The 21,641-nt window shown below is 38.9% G+C and overlaps 1 protein-coding gene across 4 annotated transcripts in view; it reads left to right on the top strand.

Moving 5' to 3' along the window:
- Nucleotides 1–21,435, top strand: part of LOC132385242 (serine/threonine-protein kinase Chk1-like) — a 54,321-nt gene extending 32,886 nt beyond the window's left edge. For all 4 annotated transcript variants that reach the window (XM_059957246.1, XM_059957244.1, XM_059957243.1 and 1 more), the window contains exons 4-13: nt 205–269; nt 840–909; nt 4,703–4,891; nt 6,444–6,548; nt 12,288–12,383; nt 14,454–14,565; nt 15,755–15,932; nt 18,193–18,324; nt 18,617–18,718; nt 20,857–21,435. In XM_059957246.1, the coding sequence (XP_059813229.1) occupies nt 205–269; nt 840–909; nt 4,703–4,891; nt 6,444–6,548; nt 12,288–12,383; nt 14,454–14,565; nt 15,755–15,932; nt 18,193–18,324; nt 18,617–18,718; nt 20,857–20,952 (1,145 nt within the window). In that variant the 3' untranslated portion in view covers nt 20,953–21,435. The remainder of the gene's footprint in view (nt 1–204; nt 270–839; nt 910–4,702; nt 4,892–6,443; nt 6,549–12,287; nt 12,384–14,453; nt 14,566–15,754; nt 15,933–18,192; nt 18,325–18,616; nt 18,719–20,856) is intronic.
- The last annotated feature ends 206 nt before the right edge of the window (nt 21,436–21,641 follow it).

The raw sequence follows: 21,641 nt of genomic DNA, 5'->3' as shown, positions 1-21,641 counted from the left end.
ATAGGACAGGCTTTAAAGTTCACTATGTTCACTGCTGCTTCAGTTGCCCTATGTTTCTTTGGTCTATGGTCTAAATAGAGCATGTTGGAGAATCCGTCTGCTTGGGCACCTGGGAATTGGGATTACATTTAAGAGTGATGTAAAATGATGTAATTTAATGATTTGCGAACTGATACCAAGTTGATTTGCTCTGCCTTCCCACAGAGCCTGATGTGGGGATGCCTGAAGCAGATGCTCATAGGTTTTTCCAGCAGCTGATAGCAGGAGTGGTAAGTGCTCCTAATCATTTATTCTATTGTTTTAAATGAATGTTTATGATGTGCAGCAGCAGTTTTCTGTTTTTCGTCGTGCATTACAGAGCATGATCATAGACAGATTGTGGTATTTACCTGCCCATGTTTGCTCTCGAAGAGCTTTGTCTGCCAGAATTGAATTAGCACTATAACCAGCAGTAAGGAGATTAACAGTGCTTTGTCCCAGTTTTCAAATGAGATAAATTTTGGAGCCTACCATAATTCCCTTTTACAGAAAAACGCTGTTCATGGATGGGGGACCTTCCAAAGTACATCACACCCTATGAACATCTTTAGAAGTTTCATCATTCTTCTAAGCAAGCCTTAATACTCAACTTTCATATAGGCATTGGAAGTCTAGTGTGCACCCAGATTGTCACAAAATATTCTCTGAACCAATTGTCCAGCAATTGTATCTGACAATAGTGTTACTAATTCTGCCACAAATCTGTTCCATTTGTATAATTGATATTTTGTGGCTTGGAGATTTAGAAAAATATGTAAATTCAAAATACCTGACTTATATTTGTCTTTGCCTACCTCCAGGAATATCTTCATGGCATTGGAATTACACACAGGGACATCAAGCCAGAGAATCTGTTACTTGACGACCGAGGTATAAGAATGCAAATCTTTTCACTGTTATTGTGCAATAAAACAAAGTTTGGCTATTGTTATGCCTTATTCACAGCATTTCAGACATTTAGGACTATACTAAAGTCCTGAGCAACAATATTCATACCAGTTGACAATAATGAAAAGCTGAATGGGTCTTGAGTCAGTGGTCCTCTTTGTATCTTTGTTCTCTTTGCTCAGTGTGCAAAGGATTTCTAGCAATGTAACATTCTTCAATAACTGCAGCCATCTGCTTGCTAGCTGAAGGTGAGCATTTGTTCTATATGGTTCAACAGTTTTGAGATCCATTAGCCCATAGGATGTGGGAGGAGGCTACCCATCAAGCTTGAACATTTCCCCGCATGTCACCTAAACTTTGGATCGAGAGCTTTGGTCTTCATAGCAACATCTGAATCAATGGGAGTATTGAAAACCATGGGTCTATTTGTTTGATGTGTATGCTAAGAGAAGGTGATAGGGGTTCCAGCTGAATTTTTTTTCTCCCATTCCCCTGCAGCTTATCTCAAATTAATTTAATGGTGTTTTGACCTAGGCAAACCTGGTGATTGAACAGACCGTTTTGGTTCTGCAGTAAGAAGGCAAGGTTCAACACTGGTTATTATTGAATGATTTGTGATATTTGGTAAATGCCCATGGCTGTGTTGGGTGCGAGACGGTTTAAAGTTTGGGTATCTTTTCTACTTTTATGTACTATATATATCTCGGATGCCTAAGACTTTTGCAAAGTACTATATTTGCCAACGTGGAGCAGTGAGCAAGTTTGTAAATCTGGCGGGTGCAAAGGATGTTAGGAATGGCGCGGGTGGAGTGCCGCAAGGGGTGTGGGACAGGTGGCAGAGAAGGTGACGGTGCAGACACACGTAGCTCTGAGACACAGGGAAGGTCATTTGATTACAAATACAGGTCCACAATCCCTTATCTGAAATTCTGAAAACCGAAAAGCGAAGTTTTTTTCGTGGAGTGTGGAGCGTGTCGTAACGAGGCTTGTTTGGTGTGTCAACAGCTGACGTCACTTGGATGTGACTTGGCAGCACCAGCAGAGACCGCCAGATGTCAGCTGTGGCTCAGCACTTGTACTGGTTACATGTGCATTTGCTGTTCGCTGATATTTTGTGTTCACTGTTGACTTTGGGTTTAATTTCACTGTGAAAATGTCAAAAAGAGCTGCAGATACCCTTATGTGTAACGATGAGAAAAAGAGAAGGGAGCTTCTATCATTATCAATAACGCAGAAAGTGGAGTTATTGCAGAAGCTTGATCATGGTGTGCCTGTGTGGCGTCTTACTGAAGAATATGATGTCGGAACTACCACTGTATATGATTTAAAGAAACGGAAAGACAAGTTACTGAAGTAAATGAACCTACAGATCAAGACTTTGAAGGATTTCATGTCCCTAATGAGAAGATGATATCAAACCTCGTAACTTACGCTAAAATGTTATCAAACGAAAGTGTAATTAAGTTAGAGGAAGCTGACATTGAAGAAATGCTGAACATTGATGATGATGCACCTGTTGTGCATTCCTTGAGTGATGGGGAAATTGCTGAAATGGTGTTAAATACAGATAAGCATGAAGGTAGTAGTGATGATGGTGACATAGTGAACACAGGTGAAAAAAATCCCCACAGATGATATGGCAAAAATGTGTGATCAGTTAATTGCTGGCCTTGAACAACGTGCATTTATCAGTGAGCAAGATATTATGGCAGTTTACTCAGTTAAAGGGAGATTGCTTAGACATAAACCTATGTTAATGAGATAGATGACACTTGAAGAAGTCTTTAAAAATGCTGTCTATCGTAGTGCTGCTTCATAACTTGAGAATCCTGTTCCTGGACCATCAAGTATCCGTAGAGTATTTAGATTTGTTTGAACCTGTACACGACCTAGAGTATTTACACTCTACAATTATTCCAATAAGTCATTTACCATGTGTTTGATTCGGTTCATTTGAAGCTGTATATTTTTATGTTTTATTGAATGTTTTTGTTGGAAATAAAATGTACTAGTGTATTTGTGGTCTATAATTATCCCACTATTTCATTTATCAGTATATTACTCTATAATTAAACTGTAATAGTATTTGTAAAAGAGCGTGGATTGGGAAAACCCGGAAGTTCTCCCTCCATTATTTGTTGCTTGAGCATGTACAGACTTTTTCTCTTGTAATTATTCCCTAAACAATACAGTATAACAACTATTTACATAACATGATGATTTGAAGTATACGGGAGGATGTGCGTAGGTCCGGAGATCCCCTGGGTCCTAAAGTCCACCTGCACTAAGCCAGGTTAATTATCAATACAGGTAGTCCCCGAGTTACGAATGTACGTGATTTTGAGCTCGCAACTGGACCTCGTTTAAAAAAAAAACACTGCCACCTCCAGTTTAAATTCCCTGACGGAATATTTTGGAGGATCAAATAACCAAACCCAGCACAGTCCCCACTTGTCCCATTTAGCCTTTCTCAGTGCGGTGGACTTTCGGACCCGGGGAATTCAGTGCGGTGGTCCTTAGGACCCAGTGGACCTCTGGAGCCGGCGCAACTTGGGACCTGCAGCCCACAGTGTTTCTGTTCCATTGATGGGAAGTGGTCATGATTGAAAATAAAGTGGAAATAATAAAGCGTTTGGAAAGAGGTGAAATGCCATCGGTCATTGGAAAAACATTAGGCTACAGTTGGTCAACGATCGGAACAATTTTAAAGGATAAAATGAGAATAATGGAGCATGTGAAAGGCCCTGCCCCGATGAAAACTACAATTATTATTAAGCAACGCAGTGGTTTAATTATTGGAAAACATATGTTTCTTAAGTGTTTTATATGCATAGAAAGGTAAAATATATACTATATACTAAGACAAATGCTTGACTAACTGACGCTAAATAATACCAGATGTACTTGTTTCGACTTATGTACAAATCCGACTTAAAGACGGACTCAGGAACGGAACTCGTATGTAACCCGGGGACTGCCTGTATAATTATCAATTTTCTGAAATCCGAAATGCAACTGGCCCCAAGGATTTCGGATAAAGGATTGTGGACCTGTAATTGGTTTATTGATCATTACTGAATGTCTCTGGTGTTTCCCACTCCCTCCTCTCACCCTTTTCCCTTTCTTAACCATGATTACCCTCTTCCTGCTCCCTTCCCACTCTCAGTCCATAATAGAGACTCCTATCAGAATCAGGTTGATCATCACTCACGGATGTTATGAAGTTTGTTTTTGTGGCAGCAGTATAATGCAATACATAAAATTACATACTGTGCAAAAGTCTTGGGCACTGTAGATATACATGTGTTCCTAAGCTTTTGCACAACACTGTATCTTCAGTGAAAAGAACAAGGAGTTGTGCAACAGATGGTATTGCCTCTGCAGAGCCCTGATCTCAGCATCATCGAGACTGTCTGGGATTACCTGGAGAGACAGAAGCAAGCGAGACAGTCAAAGTCTGCAGAAGAACTGTGGCAAGTTCTTCAAGATGCTTGGAATAACCTACCAGCCAATTTTCTTATAAAACTACACAACAATGTACCTAAGAGAATTGATGCAGTTTTAAAGGAAAAGGCTGGTCACACCAAATACTGATTTGATGTAGCCTTTTACTGTTTACTACTCTTTGTAGTAATTTTTTAATATTTAGAAACTTTTCATTATATCTTTACAGATTTTTTTTTACATGTGCTAAGACTTTTGCACAGTACTGTATTTGTCTTGATAACATCAGTCCTTTGTGCCATGTCCTTAGCCTAATGTTTTTTTTCTCCAGATAACCTGAAGCTCTCTGATTTTGGTTTGGCGACAGTTTATAGACACAATGGCCGGGAGAGGTTATTAAATAAAATGTGCGGCACTTTACCATATGTTGCCCCAGAACTACTGAAGAGGAAGGAGTTCCATGCAGAACCTGTGGATGTGTGGTCCTGTGGAATTGTGCTTGTTGCCATGCTGGCTGGAGGTTGGTTCAATTTTAAGATGTGAGGAGTGATCCATCTGAATTGTGAACTTTATCATGCCAAATTGTCTTTTTTCCTCCCTGTTCATTCATTTCTTCCTTTCTAATCTGTTTCTGCTCTCTGTCTTTTGCCCTGTAATCAACTTGCACAAAATCTGCATGTTTTCCAGCAATATAATTCTATTGTCTGCATACAAGCTATAAGCTTAAAGTATAGTGCATCAATGATAAATTAAATGTTTAAACCAGTGGTTAATTAATTAAACTGCTATCTCTGGAATTCAGATTGCTTTTGTCTTGTACTTGTAAGAATTTTCAGAGTTGAAATTTCAGAACCAGTTTTAATTTGACTCGGAATGGCTGTATTTTAGAACAAGTAGTGTAACAACAGCTGTTTGCCACTTGAGGTCGCTGGAGTTACAAATGTAGTTTAGCATCAAACAAATTACAGTGAAACTAATCTGTCGCACTTGGTGCTGGACTAACAAATTTCCCAGACTGTTGGGTGGTATTTCTGTTATTAACCCAAACTGCTTTTAGTTTTCTACTTTTATTAGGTATTGCACAGTAACTTTTCAAGTCCCTTGATTATCTATTGTTATTTGAATGTTTTAATATCTACTGCCTTGAAGAGTGACCCAAAGTAGTTTTATGGTATCTAACATTTCCAATCATTAATTCTCCAGTCTCGTTCACTAAGAAGCCAACTCTACTTTCTTTTTTATACTTATGAAAATTCTTAACTGTTCTTATTATTTTCTGGTTTATTTGTGTTTAGTGTTCGACTTCTTTATAATTTTTCTAGTTACCCTTTGCAGTTTTCCAATCTGTTCCCAATCTTGAAAGAATTCCTTATTGTTTCATTTCACACTCTCTTGGTTAGCAGCTGATTCTTTCTCTCTCTAATGTATCTTCTCAGATTTGAAATGGCTCTTTTATTCTTTAATCAATTATTTCAGGCCATTTTAGCCAACTCTGTCCTTGTGCCACTGTAATGGCTCCTTCTTAAACTTAGTGTGCTATTAATTTTGGCCTGATTTTCTCACCGTCAAATCCTAGCATGCAATGATCACTTTTTCCTAGAGCAATTTTTAAACTATAAGATTAATTTAATCCTGTCTAATTATGCAATACCATATCTAAATTAATATGTTCTAACAGAAAAAAATATATTATTCTACTTTCTTTTGTCCATCATTGGGGAGCAATGTTTTTTTTTGCAGGACCAGCCACAGATTAGTGTTTCAATAACCCTATGCAGTGAACCCTATTCATTCAACACTATTGGTGTGATAGCAGAATACTAAGTTGTAGATTACAGAATGTTAAATAACTTGCACTGTAACAATTTGGCTTCTTAGCCTTTTTCCTCCTGTGGTTTGGAAACTTTAAAGTTTGGCTGTTTCCAAGGCTAAAGTTTTTCAAATTTAATTTTTTTTTTAAATGGTAGTGTAGCTGTGATTGAGTGGGGAGACTGCTCTTAAGTGCCAGGGCACGTCTCCTGGGCAGAATGTACTAACCACAGGTCTTTACCATGCATGATTTTGTGTTACAGAGTTACCCTGGGACCAGCCTGCTGTGAGTTGCCAAGAGTACTGTGATTGGAATGAAAAGAAACTATATCTGACACCATGGAAGAAGATTGAACCTTTCCCATTGAGTAAGGAAATGATTTGGAATCTGCCTTTTGGCTAGTGCAGCATTGAGTATAGTGAAGTAATTTGGTGTTATTTTATAATTTTGGGCTGTTGCACAATTTACCAGTAACTCATTTGTTTTATCTTATTTGATTCTTCACAGATTGAGAGTGTAGCAATCTTATTTATGGGATGTCCAAATTTAACTATGTGGTGTGTTTTGGATTAACAGACATATAAAACAGCTAGAGCTGAGTAAAGCTAACCGATCAGCATAAAGTAAATGGAGCTGTTCCAAAGTTGCTGTCTGACTTGTTGAGTTTTTCTAGCATTTTCATTTTTTATTTCTGTTTACTAGCCTCTGTGGTTTAAAAAAATTTTTTTTTTATTTCCCCCTCCAACTTAGACCCCACCAGTCGGGTTTGGGTCTTTGTGTGCAGATGTCTTATGTTGCCCAAAGTTCGTGTTCAGGTGACTTGTGAGCTAGGAAGCTTGGAGGCAATGGATACCACAGCTTTCTGAACCCTGTCTTCATCTGGTGTCCATGTGTTTACTGAAGAATATGTTCCTTGACAGCACAGTGTACCAATGTTTATTTCTCTTGCTCTCATTCGTCCCATTAACAAACCTAGTAACACTGAGCCAGTTTGTGGCCATCTGAATGAGATTAGTCTGCTCCACTGGATTCAGAATGCAGATTTGATCTATGTAGTTTTTCCATTTGTATCTTTGTACAGTATCTCATCACAGCCCTTTTCAATAAAAAAAGTAAAGTTGTTATTCATGGATGGGGTGACTTGCCAAAGTACATCATGGTCTATACGTAGCTTTTGAAGTTTTATCATTGTCTTTCTAGGCAAGTCTAAATCCCAAATTGCAAGTTACGGGAAATGAAAAAACAAAGTTGCTCTGTTAGTTTGAGGATACTGGGGAAGTCTGCCCGTTCTTCACAGGGTACTAAGGGATATTTTGAGCTGCACGAAATAGGAAATGGGCCCGTTATTTATCATTTCATCAGCAGGAGGGTGTTTCTGATGACGTGGGACTCCCTCACTATCGTGCACTGGAACGTCAGCCCACATTTTTGTGCTCGAACCACCAGAGTAAGAAGGGAACTCCTGGCCTCTTGATTTGACAGCAAGAATGCTACGCTGTTTCATGACTGACCTGAAGTTGAAACTTTGGTTTTTGGTTTATGTTTGGTATATGTTTTTCAATAATTGACTGCAAATTATCCTTGACATAAGGCAGTGGTTATTTATTATAATCCTCAACCAAAACATCTGTGAAATTCAAAGCAAAACTTTAAATTTCACTAAGCCTTTGCGGTAGACTTAGAATTTCCATTGATAGAAGATAACATTCATCTTTTTACACTTGGTTCCGGATAGTTGCCATTCTTGTAAGTCTGTCCAGACTCTAAATATTGTGGTTCATGTACATTATTTGTGATATAGTGTATGAAAGCTCCTCTTCCAATAGAGGGAGATGTTTGAGGAATTTTTCCTAGCTCTTCAGTTCTTTTTGCTCTACTGCTCTGTAAGCACCAAGGATAAGGTGATGGCTCTACAGGATTAGCAGTGACCTTCCAAAATTCCTGCAGCTTCTGAAGCAGTTGAAAAGCAGAAAATATGTTAGTATTATAGAAATGATGTAGTGACAAATTAGGAAATCTTTGTAGTTTGCAAAATGCCAAAGAATGTAAAGAAAACCATGGTGTCTGGGCTTCGTGTCATACTATGGCAAATCAGCATGGTTTAATGGAGCTGTGAGTTGGAACGTGGCCAGATCCAGGGTTTTGAGCTTGGATTGAGTTTGCAGCGGGAGCTGGAATCTAGTAAACTGGAGGGGGGGTGGGGAATATGGGTAGATTTACACATAAGATGAATCTGGAGCCTGGACTATAGAGGGATTGACTCCTATATGTGATTATATCATTGGTAGTGGCCTGAGTGATATCCACAGGTATTATGCAAAGGAAGTCCATGCCCCTATCCTTTGTGATCGTAGATGAGTGTCTCCCCACAGAATCATTCAGAATCTCCCCAACCAGAAGTCCTGGATGAACCATGAGATCAACAATCTGCCGAGGGCCAGATCGATATATCCGGGTCTGATGAACACAACAGCTCCAGGTACAATCTCCAGAGAGCCATATCACAGAGAATCAATGAAGGATGTTCGACAGCTGTGGCAGGGCTTGAATGCTATTACTACTTAAAGTAAAATCAAGTGACATAGGTGACAACATCGATCTCGCAAGCTCAATGCCTTCAGTGCTCATTTTGTCAAAACATGGAGGAAGCTTCACAAACTCCCACAGTGATTTCAGTCTCTGAGGCTGATGTGACAGCATCCTTCAGGAGGGTGAACCCACTGCAAGCATTTGGCCCAGGTGGGGTTCCTGGCCGAGAACCAAAGACCTGTGCTGATCAACTGGCTGGAGTGTTCACTGAGATCTTTAACCTCTCACTTTGGCAGTCTGAGGCACTCACCTGCCTCAAGCAGGCTTCAGTTATACTGGTGCCTAAGAAAAACGTGGTAACTTTCCTCAATACCATTGTCCAGTAGCACTTGGATCCACTGTGTTGAAGTGTTTTTACTTTATTGTCACCAACCAATTGATACTAGAGCGTACAATGGTGATATTTGTTTCTGCGCTTCGTGCTCCCTGGAGTACAAATCGAAGTAAATATAATAAAAATTTAAGTTATAAATCCTAATTAGAAAATAGAAAAGGAAAAGTAAGGTAGTGCAAGTCAGGTCCGGATATTTGGAAGGTACGGCCCAGATCCGGGTCAGGATCCGTTCAGCAGTCTTATCACAGTTGGAAAGAAGCTGTTCCCAAATCTGGCCGTACAAATCTTCAAGCTCTTGAACCTTCTCTCAGAGGGAAGTGGGGCAAAAAGTGTAGGTGGGTGGGTGGGTGGTGTCCTTGATTATCCTGGCAGCACTGCTCCGACAGCGTGCGGTGTAAAGTGAGTCCACGGATGGAAGATTGGTTTGTGTGATGTGCTGGGCTGTGTTCACGATCTTCTGCAGCTTCTTCCAGTCTTGGACAACACAACTTCCACACCAGGTTGTGATGCAGCCCAGAAGAATGCTTTCTATGGTGCATCTATAAAAAATCAGTGAGGGTTTTAGGCCAAATTTCTTCAGCTTTCTCAGGAAGTAAAGGTGCTGGTTGGCCTTCTTGGCAGTGGACTCTGCTTGGTTAGACCAAGTCAAGTCATTTGTGATATTCACCCCAAGGAACTTAAAGCTTTTGACCTGTTCCACCTGCGCACCCAGTGATGAAGCATATCAACTCCTGCCTGAGAAGTTACTTGGATCCGCTCCAGTTTGCCTAGTGACATGACAGGTCAACAGCAGATGCCATCTCATTGGCTCTTCACTCAACCTTGGAACATCTGGACAATGCCTGTGTACAGAAAATCCTACAAAAATGATTGGGTACAGCCCAGTCCATCACGGATAAAGCCCTCCCCTCCATTGAGCACATCTACTTGGGGTGTTGCATCAGGAGCCCCCAGCACCCAGGTTATGCTCTCTTCTCACTGCTGCCATCAGGAAGAAGGTACAGAAGCCTGCGCACTCGCACCACCAGGTTCTAAAACAGTTACTACCCCTCAACCATCAGGCTCTTGAACCAAAGGGAATGACTTCACTTGCCCCATCACTGAATTGTTCCCACAACCTATAGATTCATTTTCAAGAATTCTTTATCTCACGTTATCACTATTTATTGCTTATTTATTTATAATTACTATTTCTGGTTTTCTTTTGTATTTGCACAGTTTGCTGTCTTTTGCAGATTGGATGTTTGTCCACCCTGTCTTTCATTGATTCTATTATGGTTATTGGATTTACTGGGTATGCCCACAAGAAAATGAATCTCAGGGTTGTATATGGTAACATATGTACTTTGATAATAAACTTACTTTGACTGATGAGGACTTGTGTATAAAGATATTGCAAATGATACAACCAAGATGATGATACTTGATTTAAATAAATGGCAGGGCAGTCAGAGTAACTGACCCTTGAGCATGATCTGCTCAAGCCCATGCTGACCATGAGCCACCCATTTAAACTAACTCTACATAAATGTTTTATTTCTCCAAACTTTCAACTGCTTCACTTCCCTTTCTCATTCCTCTGAGCCCCAATACTCCCTCCCCTCTGACCCCACTGTGTTCCCAGCCATGTCTTTACCATTACCTCCAACTTTCCCCTCTCTGAGGCAGAGTGTTCTGTCCTCAGCAAGGGACTTACATTTGTCCCCAATGTCTGCAGCTCAGTAAGTTCCATGCTGAGTTTTCTTCCATCCCCAAGCCCACTCCTTTGGCAAGGATTCCCCAGCCCCGTTGACGACCCCTTCTCCCATCTCCAACCCTCCTTATTTTTGGATACCCTGCTCTGGTCTTCTGCCCACTCTGGTTCTTTTCATCTCTAACTGGTAACGCGACATTAACTGTTTCGACTTCAGCACTCCTCTCTTGTTTTCAAACCTTGCACCCTCTAAATGCAGTGCCCTCTGCACCAATCCAAACCTCACTGTTAAACCTGCAGACAAGAGGGTGGTGCTGTTGTAGTTTGCAGACTGCTCTCTATATTGCTGAGGCCAAGCAGCAACTCTGAGACATCTCCTCTTACCCCTTCAAAAGGACCATCAGGCCATTGTCCTCCCACACTACCACCAACCTCATCAACTCCCATTGACTTGCGACCAACTTCATAATTCCTTTACCTCAAATTGCTTGTATTCCAAACCCAAGGTGCAGCCATGGGCACCTGCATAGACCCCAGCTATGCCTGCTTTTTCGCTGGTTACATGGAACAGTCTGTGTTCCAAGTGTACATGTAACACTCCCCAACTCTTCCTCCACTACATTGATGATTGCATTGGTGCTGCTTCCTGCACCCATGCAGAGCTCATCAATGGTGGGGGGGGGGGGGGAAGAATTTACCTGAAAGTTGGAGATCTCAATGTTCTTATCATCAGGTTGGAAGCTACTTGGATGGAATATGAGTTGTTGCTCCTCTAACCTGAGTATACCACAAAAAGGCAGGATTTTCCAGTGGCTGCTCATTTTAATTTAACCTCCCATTCCCATTTCCATTCTGACATGCTAGCCATGGTCTCCACAACTGCCACGATGAGGCCACACTCAGGTTGGAGGAGCAATACCTCATTCCATCTAGGTAGTCTTCAACCTGATGGCATCAACATCGATTTCTCTAACTTCCAGTAATTTTTTCCTTCACCTTTTTCCATACCTCATTTTGGTTCCCCTCTGACTCCTCTTCTGACCTGCTCATCACCTCTCTCTGGTCCCTCTCTTCCTTCTCTTTCTTCCATGGTCTACTCTCCTCTCATATTGGATTTCTCCTTCACCTCTTCCACCCATGACCTTCCAGCTTCTTGTTTCATCCCTTCTTCCCCAACACTCCTTCCCCCTCAGTTGGTCTCACCCGCTTCCCCCTCCCCTATCTTATTTTGGCTTCTGCCCCCTTCCTTTCCAATCCTGATAAAGGGTGTTGGATCGAAACATTGATTGTTTATTCCCTTCCATAGATGCTGCCTGACTTGCATTTCGTGTGTGCCCATCATCTGCAGAGTTGCTTGTTTATGAATTTCTAATGTTCAGTGTACTGTGCCTTTCTGCAGGTGGAGAGGAGCAGATTGGAAACTTACACTTGCTGTTTGTTTAATTTTGTGTTGAGATTCTCTACAGTATGATTGTTTCTGGTTTGCACAGGTCTGTTGAACAACATTCTAATTGAAGGTCCAAAGAACAGAGCCACTATTTCAGATATTAAAAAGGACAAGTGGTTTAGTAAACAGTTTAAAAAAGGTGAGTTATTTTGATACAGCAATCATGACCAGTAACTCTAGACTGCAAGACAAGTAGATTCATTGTGGGTTGTAAAAGTGAATCTTTTCCTTTATTGGGACAATAATGGATGAACTTGTTTGGGAAATGGATGCAGCACTGGAGATAATAGGCAACAATTTGGACCATGCTTCCCTTTCCTACCAGCTTTTTTAGTGGAAAAGAGAAATCGTAAAATTATTTTGGCACTGAAAGAGGGCATTCTGCCCATCAAGCCAAGTAGAACAATCTTCCATTCTTCTCCCTGTAGCCCTGCAGGTTCTTTCCTTAAGTCCAATTGAATTAATTGTTTTGAAGGCACCACCTACAGCTTTGTTTCCTTCATTCCCACAGGATTTGGGGAAAATATCTTCCATGTTTCCTTCTGTAACATGTGGATTACCTTTTGCTTGAAATTTTAAAATTATGCTGCCTGGATGTTGAACCATTTTCTAAAGGGGGCAGCTTCCTTCTATCTGACTTCATTCAGACACTTGTATGAAATCCTTTTCAATTTTCTTTCTTCCAAAGAGAACAATCCTAGCATCTCCAATGTATCCTCCATGCTGAGCACACTCGGCAAGCAACCACATCTAAATATTGATTGCATCCTTTTAGAATATCAGAAGTAATGTAACCAAAATTAGATTTATTCTTCTGTTTGTGGCTAACCAGAGGCTTATGCAGATTTCATACAGTTGCAGGTCCATTATAATTCTATAGTTTGTATGTTGATGATTTTGGTGGAGAGCTTGTAATCTATTTGAAAAATGGGAGAGGTGTTGCAAAATAGTGTTTCTATTATCTGGGAGATTGTGAATAACCAGATCATTTTGGAATAGGATCTTGAAATGAGTGGTTTGTTCTGCAAGTGAGATTGGGTTTTGCTCTTAATATAATCTTGAGGGAGAAGTTTGCAAATTAGTGAAGCATTTTTTTGGAATGTTATTTGATGCTCAGTGTCAAACGCTTATTCCATTAGAGCATTTAGCCCATCAAATCCATTCCTCAACAGTTCTCATAGGATAGCAGAACATTAATTTTCTGTATGAAAACTAATTCTTGAGTGGTGGGCATTGATGGCAAAGCCACTGTTGCTCATCTCAGTTATTCTTGAATAAGTCGCAAGGTCATTTGAGGCCATTTAGGGGTTATCCACATTGTTGTGGGTCTAGAGACTCGTATAGGGCAGACTGAATAAGCAAAGTTGGATTTCCTGAACAAACTGAGAACCAGATGAGTTTGTGATTATCTTTAGTGATGCTATCTTTTTACTTCAGATTTACTTAATTAACTAAACATGAAATCCCAGCTGCTGTGATAATATTTGAACTTGTACATCCGGATTAGCAGTCCAGTACTGCTGTGATCCTTACCCCATCTTTACCATCTTAATCCAACTGCTCCAACATTTGATTCTTGTTCATTCTTCTTTTTAAAGAATCTCCCATTATCAGTTCCTGACAGTTTCTCTCTAATTTGTATGCTTATTTTCTTATTTGTCGTAGTGATCTTGTTATATTATACCTCTAATTTACCAGTTACATCTCTGATAAGGAGCTCTTAACCATTTCATTTTAGTCTAGAAAGAAAGCTTGCTTGTTATAGCTTTTCCTGCTCTTGGACGGTAGTGAACAGTAATCTCAATGCTTATTTTTGCTTGCAGATTAAGTAAGAGTACGAATAGGCGACAATTTTTTGTAATAGTTGCATTAAGATGGGTAAGAAGCAGTGGTTATGTAAATTGGCTAGTAGTTCAGAAACATGAGTTTGTATCCTATCATTGCCACTGAGGAATTTAAGTTCAATTAATTCTTCAAAGCTATAATAAAACAGACCAGTGTTTTCATGGCAGAGTATGGATCAAGATTAATCTGGTATTTTGAATGAAGTCTCACTATTTGACTGTTCTTGAGACTTGTCAGCACATTTGGGAGCCGAGCATTCTTGAGGATGGACCATGATCAGGAAATCTGAGGGCAAAGAAATCTCTGCAGTATGCTGCAAGCTGTCTTGTCTGGTCCTCAGTTTCATCTTGTTTTTTTTATTCAGGTGTGAAGAGAACTCGGTTGACCTCTGGTTGCTCTAATGATTCTCAGGGACCTTTCTCTAAACACATTCATTCCAATGTGGACCTGTCCCCTGTTAGTGATCTGCGCTGGAGGTGAGTGAATAGTTTGTACTGATATCACATTTAGATAGTACTTCTTGTAGGGAAGTTTTTATTGGGTTGAATGGATATATTTGGATCATTGTCCTGTGACTGACAGGATAGCACTGCACAACTAATCTTCTTGATTACCCTACCCAAATGTAAAATGGAAGTTTGGTTGTGAGAAACTCATTTTAAAATGAATCATTATGCAGAATACCCTAGTTGATTAAATGTGGATATACAGAGATCATCATCTAGTGTAGAGAGTTATGCAAGTGATCCATTCCAGCAATATTATCAATATCCCACAATCTCAATTCACATTTCAAATGAAACTATTTTTTGTGGAATCCCAAGGATTATATTTCCCTATGTTCCCCAAAGGCATCATCTGCATTTTGGGTGTGGTGGTGCTTATGCCTCCATGCACCTTTAGCTGTTGTCCTTCTAGACCTGCTGAGGATTTCCAGCACATAATTTCCCTGTGTATTGATGCTCATCCTGAATTTGTTTGTGGTGTTCATTAATCGTGTTTACTTGTTATATACTCTAATTCTTCTGCATCTTAATGCTGTCCCAAGATCTCCCTGTTTACTGTTAAGCAGAAAATAAAGGCTGCACACAAGCCCTGTTTATAAAGATAAGTTGGAGTAAGATTCATGCTGCTTTTAAAATGTATGTGCAGTTGAATCGGATGTGACAGGATAAGTTACCCTGTCAAAGTTTAAGCCTCTTGTGTTTGACACTTGTTATTGCATTAGCAACTGCCTTTTGATATTTTTGTTGTCACTGGTATTAAGGAGATCAGAACACTGATCAAAAGTTTTAACATCTATTTAAAAGTTATTTCCATTACCATTTATTGGTCTAATTTCACGGTTTTGAAGTAGCTATCAGACCTCATTTTTAATGTATTCCCCATTTTTTTTTTTGCACCCTCAAGTACATCAAAATACCTTACAACCAATGAAATAATTCAGAAATATTGCAATATTATCAATGTGGCAGCCTATTTGGAAACAGAAATATTCTAGTGGACTTTAGATTCTCCAAGGTAAAAAAAAAATTCATCACCAGCGATGTACAGATGTGGGTGATTTATCAAATGTTATTTGCTGGCCAAAATATTTTAATAGAAAATCGTACTGTGGTATTTAAGTTTTAAACTGTATTTTCCTTCGTGGTACTTTTAACGTAGGGAGGATCAAGTTGGAATCTCTATCTCCCAGCCCGAGCCTCGGATTGCCTTGTCATTATGTGAATCCAGTCAATCCAGTATTAATAATCTAGTGCAAGGTATCAGTTTCTCCCAGCCTACTTGTACAGATCACATGTTTGTTGGCAGCCAATTACAGAGCACTCCTGGATCATCACAGGTAAATTGATACTTTACTGTTTTCAACTTTTAATACTTTTTAAAAGGAATTCAAATTATGAATGCTATCAAAGTGGGTTTAACCACGGGGTTACTAGACCAATAAGATAGCTACTATATTGTCCCTTAGATTGGGAGAGAGAACCTATCAATGGGAACCCCTATCATAATTTCTCTTATGATGTATGACCTATCTTTAAATTTTTGATTACAGAGTGGTATACCTTTATGTGATATGCTATAACATTTTGATCAATTTTATTACAATATATGAATGTACACAATTTATGTTGAGATGTATCTATGTGTTGCACTCTGTAAATCTTGTTTTTTCTTCTGAATAAAAATATTGTAAAAAGAAAAGAGAAAAAAAAATCAATGGGATTTGAGGCAAGACCAGAACAAATGGGAAGAAACCAAGAAACAGGAAAGGGAAATCATAGATGCGTACTAGTGAGTGGGTGAATTAGCGGAGGACAGCAGTATGTAAGGAAATATAGGGAAATTTTCTTAGTTATTTGTATTTAGCAGGAAGTGGTGCTCATAGCTCTACATAACTTCAGTTCCTGACCTTCTAGACCCGATCATCCTTATCCTGAGCTTGCTTATGCCATTCTGCTCAAGTCTGCTTATAATTCTGCACCTTGGTGGTGCTGTCCCAAAATGTCTCATTTAATGGTGTCTGTTAACTATTGCCATGTGCCGTTTTCTTGTTTCTTTTACTCACACTCCAGACTCATCATCGTGTCGCTTGTCACATGTTAAACACTTTAATCTTTCTGACCTGCTGTTTAGAAAGTTTCCAAACTTAAACAAATAATTGCCTTTAGCTCATTCAGGAACTCTTGTAAGGTGAATATCTTTTGGCCTATGTCATTTTGGCCTATATCATTGACCTATGTCAATGACTTGCAAACGTCACCATGTAGCAGCCTGTGCCTTTAGCTTATAAGCTTTATCACACATTTAGTGCATGATTTTCAACCCCTTCAACTCCCTTTTTTCCTGCATAATCCAGCTTGAGCTGTTTTTCCTGTTTTTTTTTCACATGATCCGCACCTGGCTTCTCACAAATATTTTATCCATGTGCCCATCCTCCATGAACCTGATTAACCTTCAAGTATGTTGGTCCCAGTTCATTGTGGTATGCCCAAATGTCTTAATCATATCCATCCCACCAAGAACAGAAATGGCCCCATGCTCCAGGAGTTGAAGGTAGTCTCTGCTGCATTATTTCTCTAGCTTCTTGTTAATCTGTTTTGTTCTACTATTTTAAGACTCGTCTCAATTAGAGCATTGGCTATGCCCACGATTGTCACCAAGCTCATTGTCTCAGTCAATATTTCTTATTGAAGAATATTTGTTGGTTCACTTGGTATGAACCAGATAGAGCTCAAACCATTGCAGAATAGCCACAATAAAGATTTGGCAAGTGTCAGGGAGCAGTTGCTGTCCTTGAGCCGTATCTTACTAAGATCCAAAAAGGAGTAGAGAAGCACTCAATCAACTAAAAAAGATGGGAATCTCAAGAACGTTGGCAGACTAAAGAAGCTGGGATTATGGTCATTATGGAATTTTGAAGAGGAAGGAAATGCAGATGTTCAAAATTATTAACAGCTTGGTTAGAGCAGAGAGGAGAATGAGTTCCCGCTGGCCGGGAAGATCACTAACAAGATAGGACAGATTTAAGATAACTGAGAAGAGAGGTATTGTAGGTGGCTGCGGTTCTCTTACTGTCAATGATCCTAGCTGTATTGCAGGAAGTACAGTTCATTCGACTGATCATAAATAGATTTCACCTGTGAAGAAAGGCCCAGTTATGTTGGAGGGTGCGATAAAAGTCAAAAATTAGATTGCACGCGTACTGATAATCTTTTGCAGGCTTTCTGATATCTTGGTGCATTAATGTTACCATTTAGAATCTTTAGAACCTTAACACACCGCAGGTCCAAAGCTCTTACAATATATTTGGAATTATCTTAAGCATCTGAAATAGACTTTTCTCCATTTTAAAAAAAACAACACTGTCCTGGTTGTTATCACCAATTTTCTCCTCTTTATGGAATTTTGACTTTGTATAATAAAAAAATCCTCTCAGCAAAGCAGAGGCCTGCATGTGTTTTGGGAAAGGGGTTTGTATTTCATTGAGCTTAGTTTTTCTCCCCCTGGCCCTAAACTGTAAGTGTGATTTGAACAAACTTTAATAGACAGTAAGATCTCGAGCTGTGTTTTATGCTAATGAAATAAAACTAAATTTGCAGAATCATTGGCAGCGGTTAGTGAAACGCATGACTCGCTTCTTCACAAAGCTGAACGCTGAACAATCCTACCTGAGCCTGAATGATGTCTGTGAGAAATTAGGCTATACCTGGAAGAAAAATTGCAACAACCAGGTAGGCTGATTAATGTATCAGTGGTTAATAGGTTAAGTAGGTGGTCAAAATTGTTTGCACTTCACTGACTTCACTTTTAAAAAAAATTTTTTACTGGATCAGTTCTTCTGTAGAAATGGGGGAATTTGTGAGCTCAGGTCACTAATGTAGACTGCTTTTCAAATTGTATCCAAATTGGGAATAAAAGGAAAACAAACATCTCAGTAATGTGAGACTAAGATAAGATGGGATAAAATTTTAAGTTATCCCAAAGGAAATTAGTGATTTTTAAAGATCAATGTTGATTTCTTAGGTGACCATATCAACAGTGGACAGACGGAACAACAAGTTGATATTCAAAGTGAATCTGATTGAGATGAATGAGAGGATTCTAGTGGACTTTAGATTGTCTAAGGTAAAAATAATTTCATCACCAGCGATGTACAGATGTGGATGATTTATCACATGTTATTAAGTATTTCCTTTCTCCCTTTGTCCTTAAGCTATTTGAGTGACTGCTAGTTGAAAGGATTGTTAACATTTATTTCTAATATTTCTTTGTTTAAAAGCAGTTTTTGATCTTTATTTCTGAGCGTTTGCACAAATCAAATCCATGATACTTTTAAAATTTTTTTTATACAATTCAAAAGTGAGTGAAAACTTTAATTAGTTTTAGTAATAACTAAAATTATTAGTTTTAGTAAATTAGTAATAATTTGGTAATATTTGGGCTCACCTTTGCTGTTGAGTTTTTTTCCAATTTGTAACAAAATATAAGCTTGACTAATATGGATGAGCAAGAATTCAGCAATCTTAAAATTTAAACCCTTTCTAAAATTGACATTGGGGAGAAGTAATAAATGAGGATCTCAGAAAATATTGCAATTCTAAATTAATATTTTAATATAAATGTCTTTTTTTCCTCCTTTAAACAATATTATTTCTATTACTAAGATCACTGTAGTAATACTTCTTACTGAAGACAGTTAAGTTGTCCTAGAGGTCGAACATTTTTAGCAAAATGTTAAACTATTTGCAAACAGAAATAATAGTTGGCTCCTGCTTGTAAAGGCTTCTGTGACATTATCCTTGTGTGTAGACACTTCTCGCTGCTATCTGAAGGGAGACTGGTGCACCCAACATCTTTTGCCATTAAGAACATCTTCTCAATTTTGGAGCGTATATACATATGTGAACCTTGAACATGTACAGTTTTCTCATTGTTGGGTTCATTCTGAGTGTAAAATGCTGCAATGTAAATAATATTTGGGATCAGTCAGTACCAATATAATTACTGAAACTGACGGACAAGGAGCTTTGGTGGCCCTAGTGACTTTGGATATTTGTTTGACAGAATTCGATGTCTGCTTTGTAAACTAGACAATGTAAACTTTTGAACTCTGAATTGGCATTGCTCCACATTTAGATTTATGTCTGAGATTTAGAGGTAGTTAAGAGCCTCAGACTCGAGGGCCAATTGGCTTTGTATCTAAAACCACTGTGCTTCTAAACCAGTGCCCTCCCCCTCATCCTCCTCCCTGCAATATTGAGAATCTTAGCTAAAAATATCCGTTTCTTTTTATGCTCAGCCTTCCCCTGTAGAAATGTTCTAATCACATTTAACTGAATGGTTGTCTTTAAGAGTGCAAAAGTCGGTACCTTAATATTGTGTATTTTCTAAATTTATTTCCCTTGTGTATATTTGTCTATGAGGCAACATTGATAACATAACAAAAACGTGTCTTCTACCAAGATCGACAACTAGAATTGCAAAGTCTCCACCAATAAGAACTCTCCCCTTTTGCAGTAATCCCTTTCGCAGATTGTCATTCTAACCAGCTCCAGCCCACTTAACTACTGTCATGTTAAATTCTGTTGTTTTGCTCAATCTCACTTTAGCATCTGTTTTATAAGTGTGAACTACCTGTGTTAATCTGGCATGAGGAGGCATGAGAGAAGCTAAAGTTCCTTTTAAGTAACAGTCCCGAGAAGTGTGCAGGATTTACAAAAAAAGAAATGTTGAACCTTCCACAACCTATGTACTTTGTAGCCAGTGAGACAAGCTACAGCTGTTTCTTCAGCTAAGCTTCTGAACAAACTAAAAACATGACTAAGACTTGAGCAAAACCTACTGCATTTTTAGCTTTTAATATCTTGGCTACTAAAATGGATGAGTAGTTAGTCACAGCCAACACTCAATGAATATGGCTTGGTTTTCTTTGTAACAAAAGGATGACTTTATTTTTAAAGTATTTCTCATCTTTAGATTAGCAATGTAAGTGTACAGTATTGTGTGTTTTGTGAAACATGGCAGCTAATTTGTGTCTCTTGATTTCATATGAAAGACATCAAAAAGACCACAGTCAGAACTATGGTGCAATCTTAGGAAAACCAGGTGACCTAGATTAGAATCCTGAAGGGAATATATTTCCTGTACAAGATTAAACTCCTCTGCATTGATAAAGTTGCTAGACTTGTACTTGAAGACTTAATATATATTCAGACACTTTGAAGTTTATTCAGAAGTCTAACTCTCGTTCTTATTTCTTGCAGGGTGATGGTCTTGAATTTAAAAGACACTTTGTGACCATAAAGCACAAGCTAAGTGACATAATCTATACTCAGAAGATCCTGACGCCTGTTATCTGATTTTATTTCCTGAGCACTGTATCTCAGCTCAGTATCTGGCTGGATTACATTCTTTGGCTTGTCTTGAAGACAGTAAGGTTCTGAGATTGTTTATGATTAAATGTTAAGAGTAAACCCCAACCATAATTAACCTGCGGAAATTTACCCAAGTCAAAAACAATGCTTTTCTCTAACACCATTCTGACTGTCCAGGTCACAGTCTGATCTTCATTTTAGCAAAATTGGGAGGTTCTGCTAAATGTCTTAATTATGTCTCGAGGTAAGCGTAACTACTAGATGAGAATTATCTGTTCAGCAGACTCGAATTTCACAATCAAAATTAAATCAATGGGAAAATGGAATCATCATTCACCACAGGGTGAGAATAATGGGTGAGAATAATTTATTGCAGCAGCTGCTCCAATCTGTGGGTCAGCTTCTGAAATATTCTGGAAATATCAGGGGTTTTTTTTACAAATATTAAATAAAAATGCCTGTCCTGTCTGAAGTTTGTCCTGTATGTAAGTGTTGGGGAGATATTGAGCCCAAACGAAGACCTGATGATTGAAAAATTGGGGCTACAGTTTAAGCACCAGTATTATACTTGAGTGCGCATGCACACACACATTATGCAATTGAGATTACACACTGCTGTATTTACTCATTTATATTACTATAACAATATTTAAATTTGATTTTTTTAAAAACAG

The sequence above is a fragment of the Hypanus sabinus genome, chromosome X2 (assembly GCF_030144855.1).
Source record: "Hypanus sabinus isolate sHypSab1 chromosome X2, sHypSab1.hap1, whole genome shotgun sequence".
Lineage (NCBI taxonomy): Eukaryota > Metazoa > Chordata > Chondrichthyes > Myliobatiformes > Dasyatidae > Hypanus > Hypanus sabinus.
This window is presented reverse-complemented; position numbering and strand designations above follow the sequence as displayed.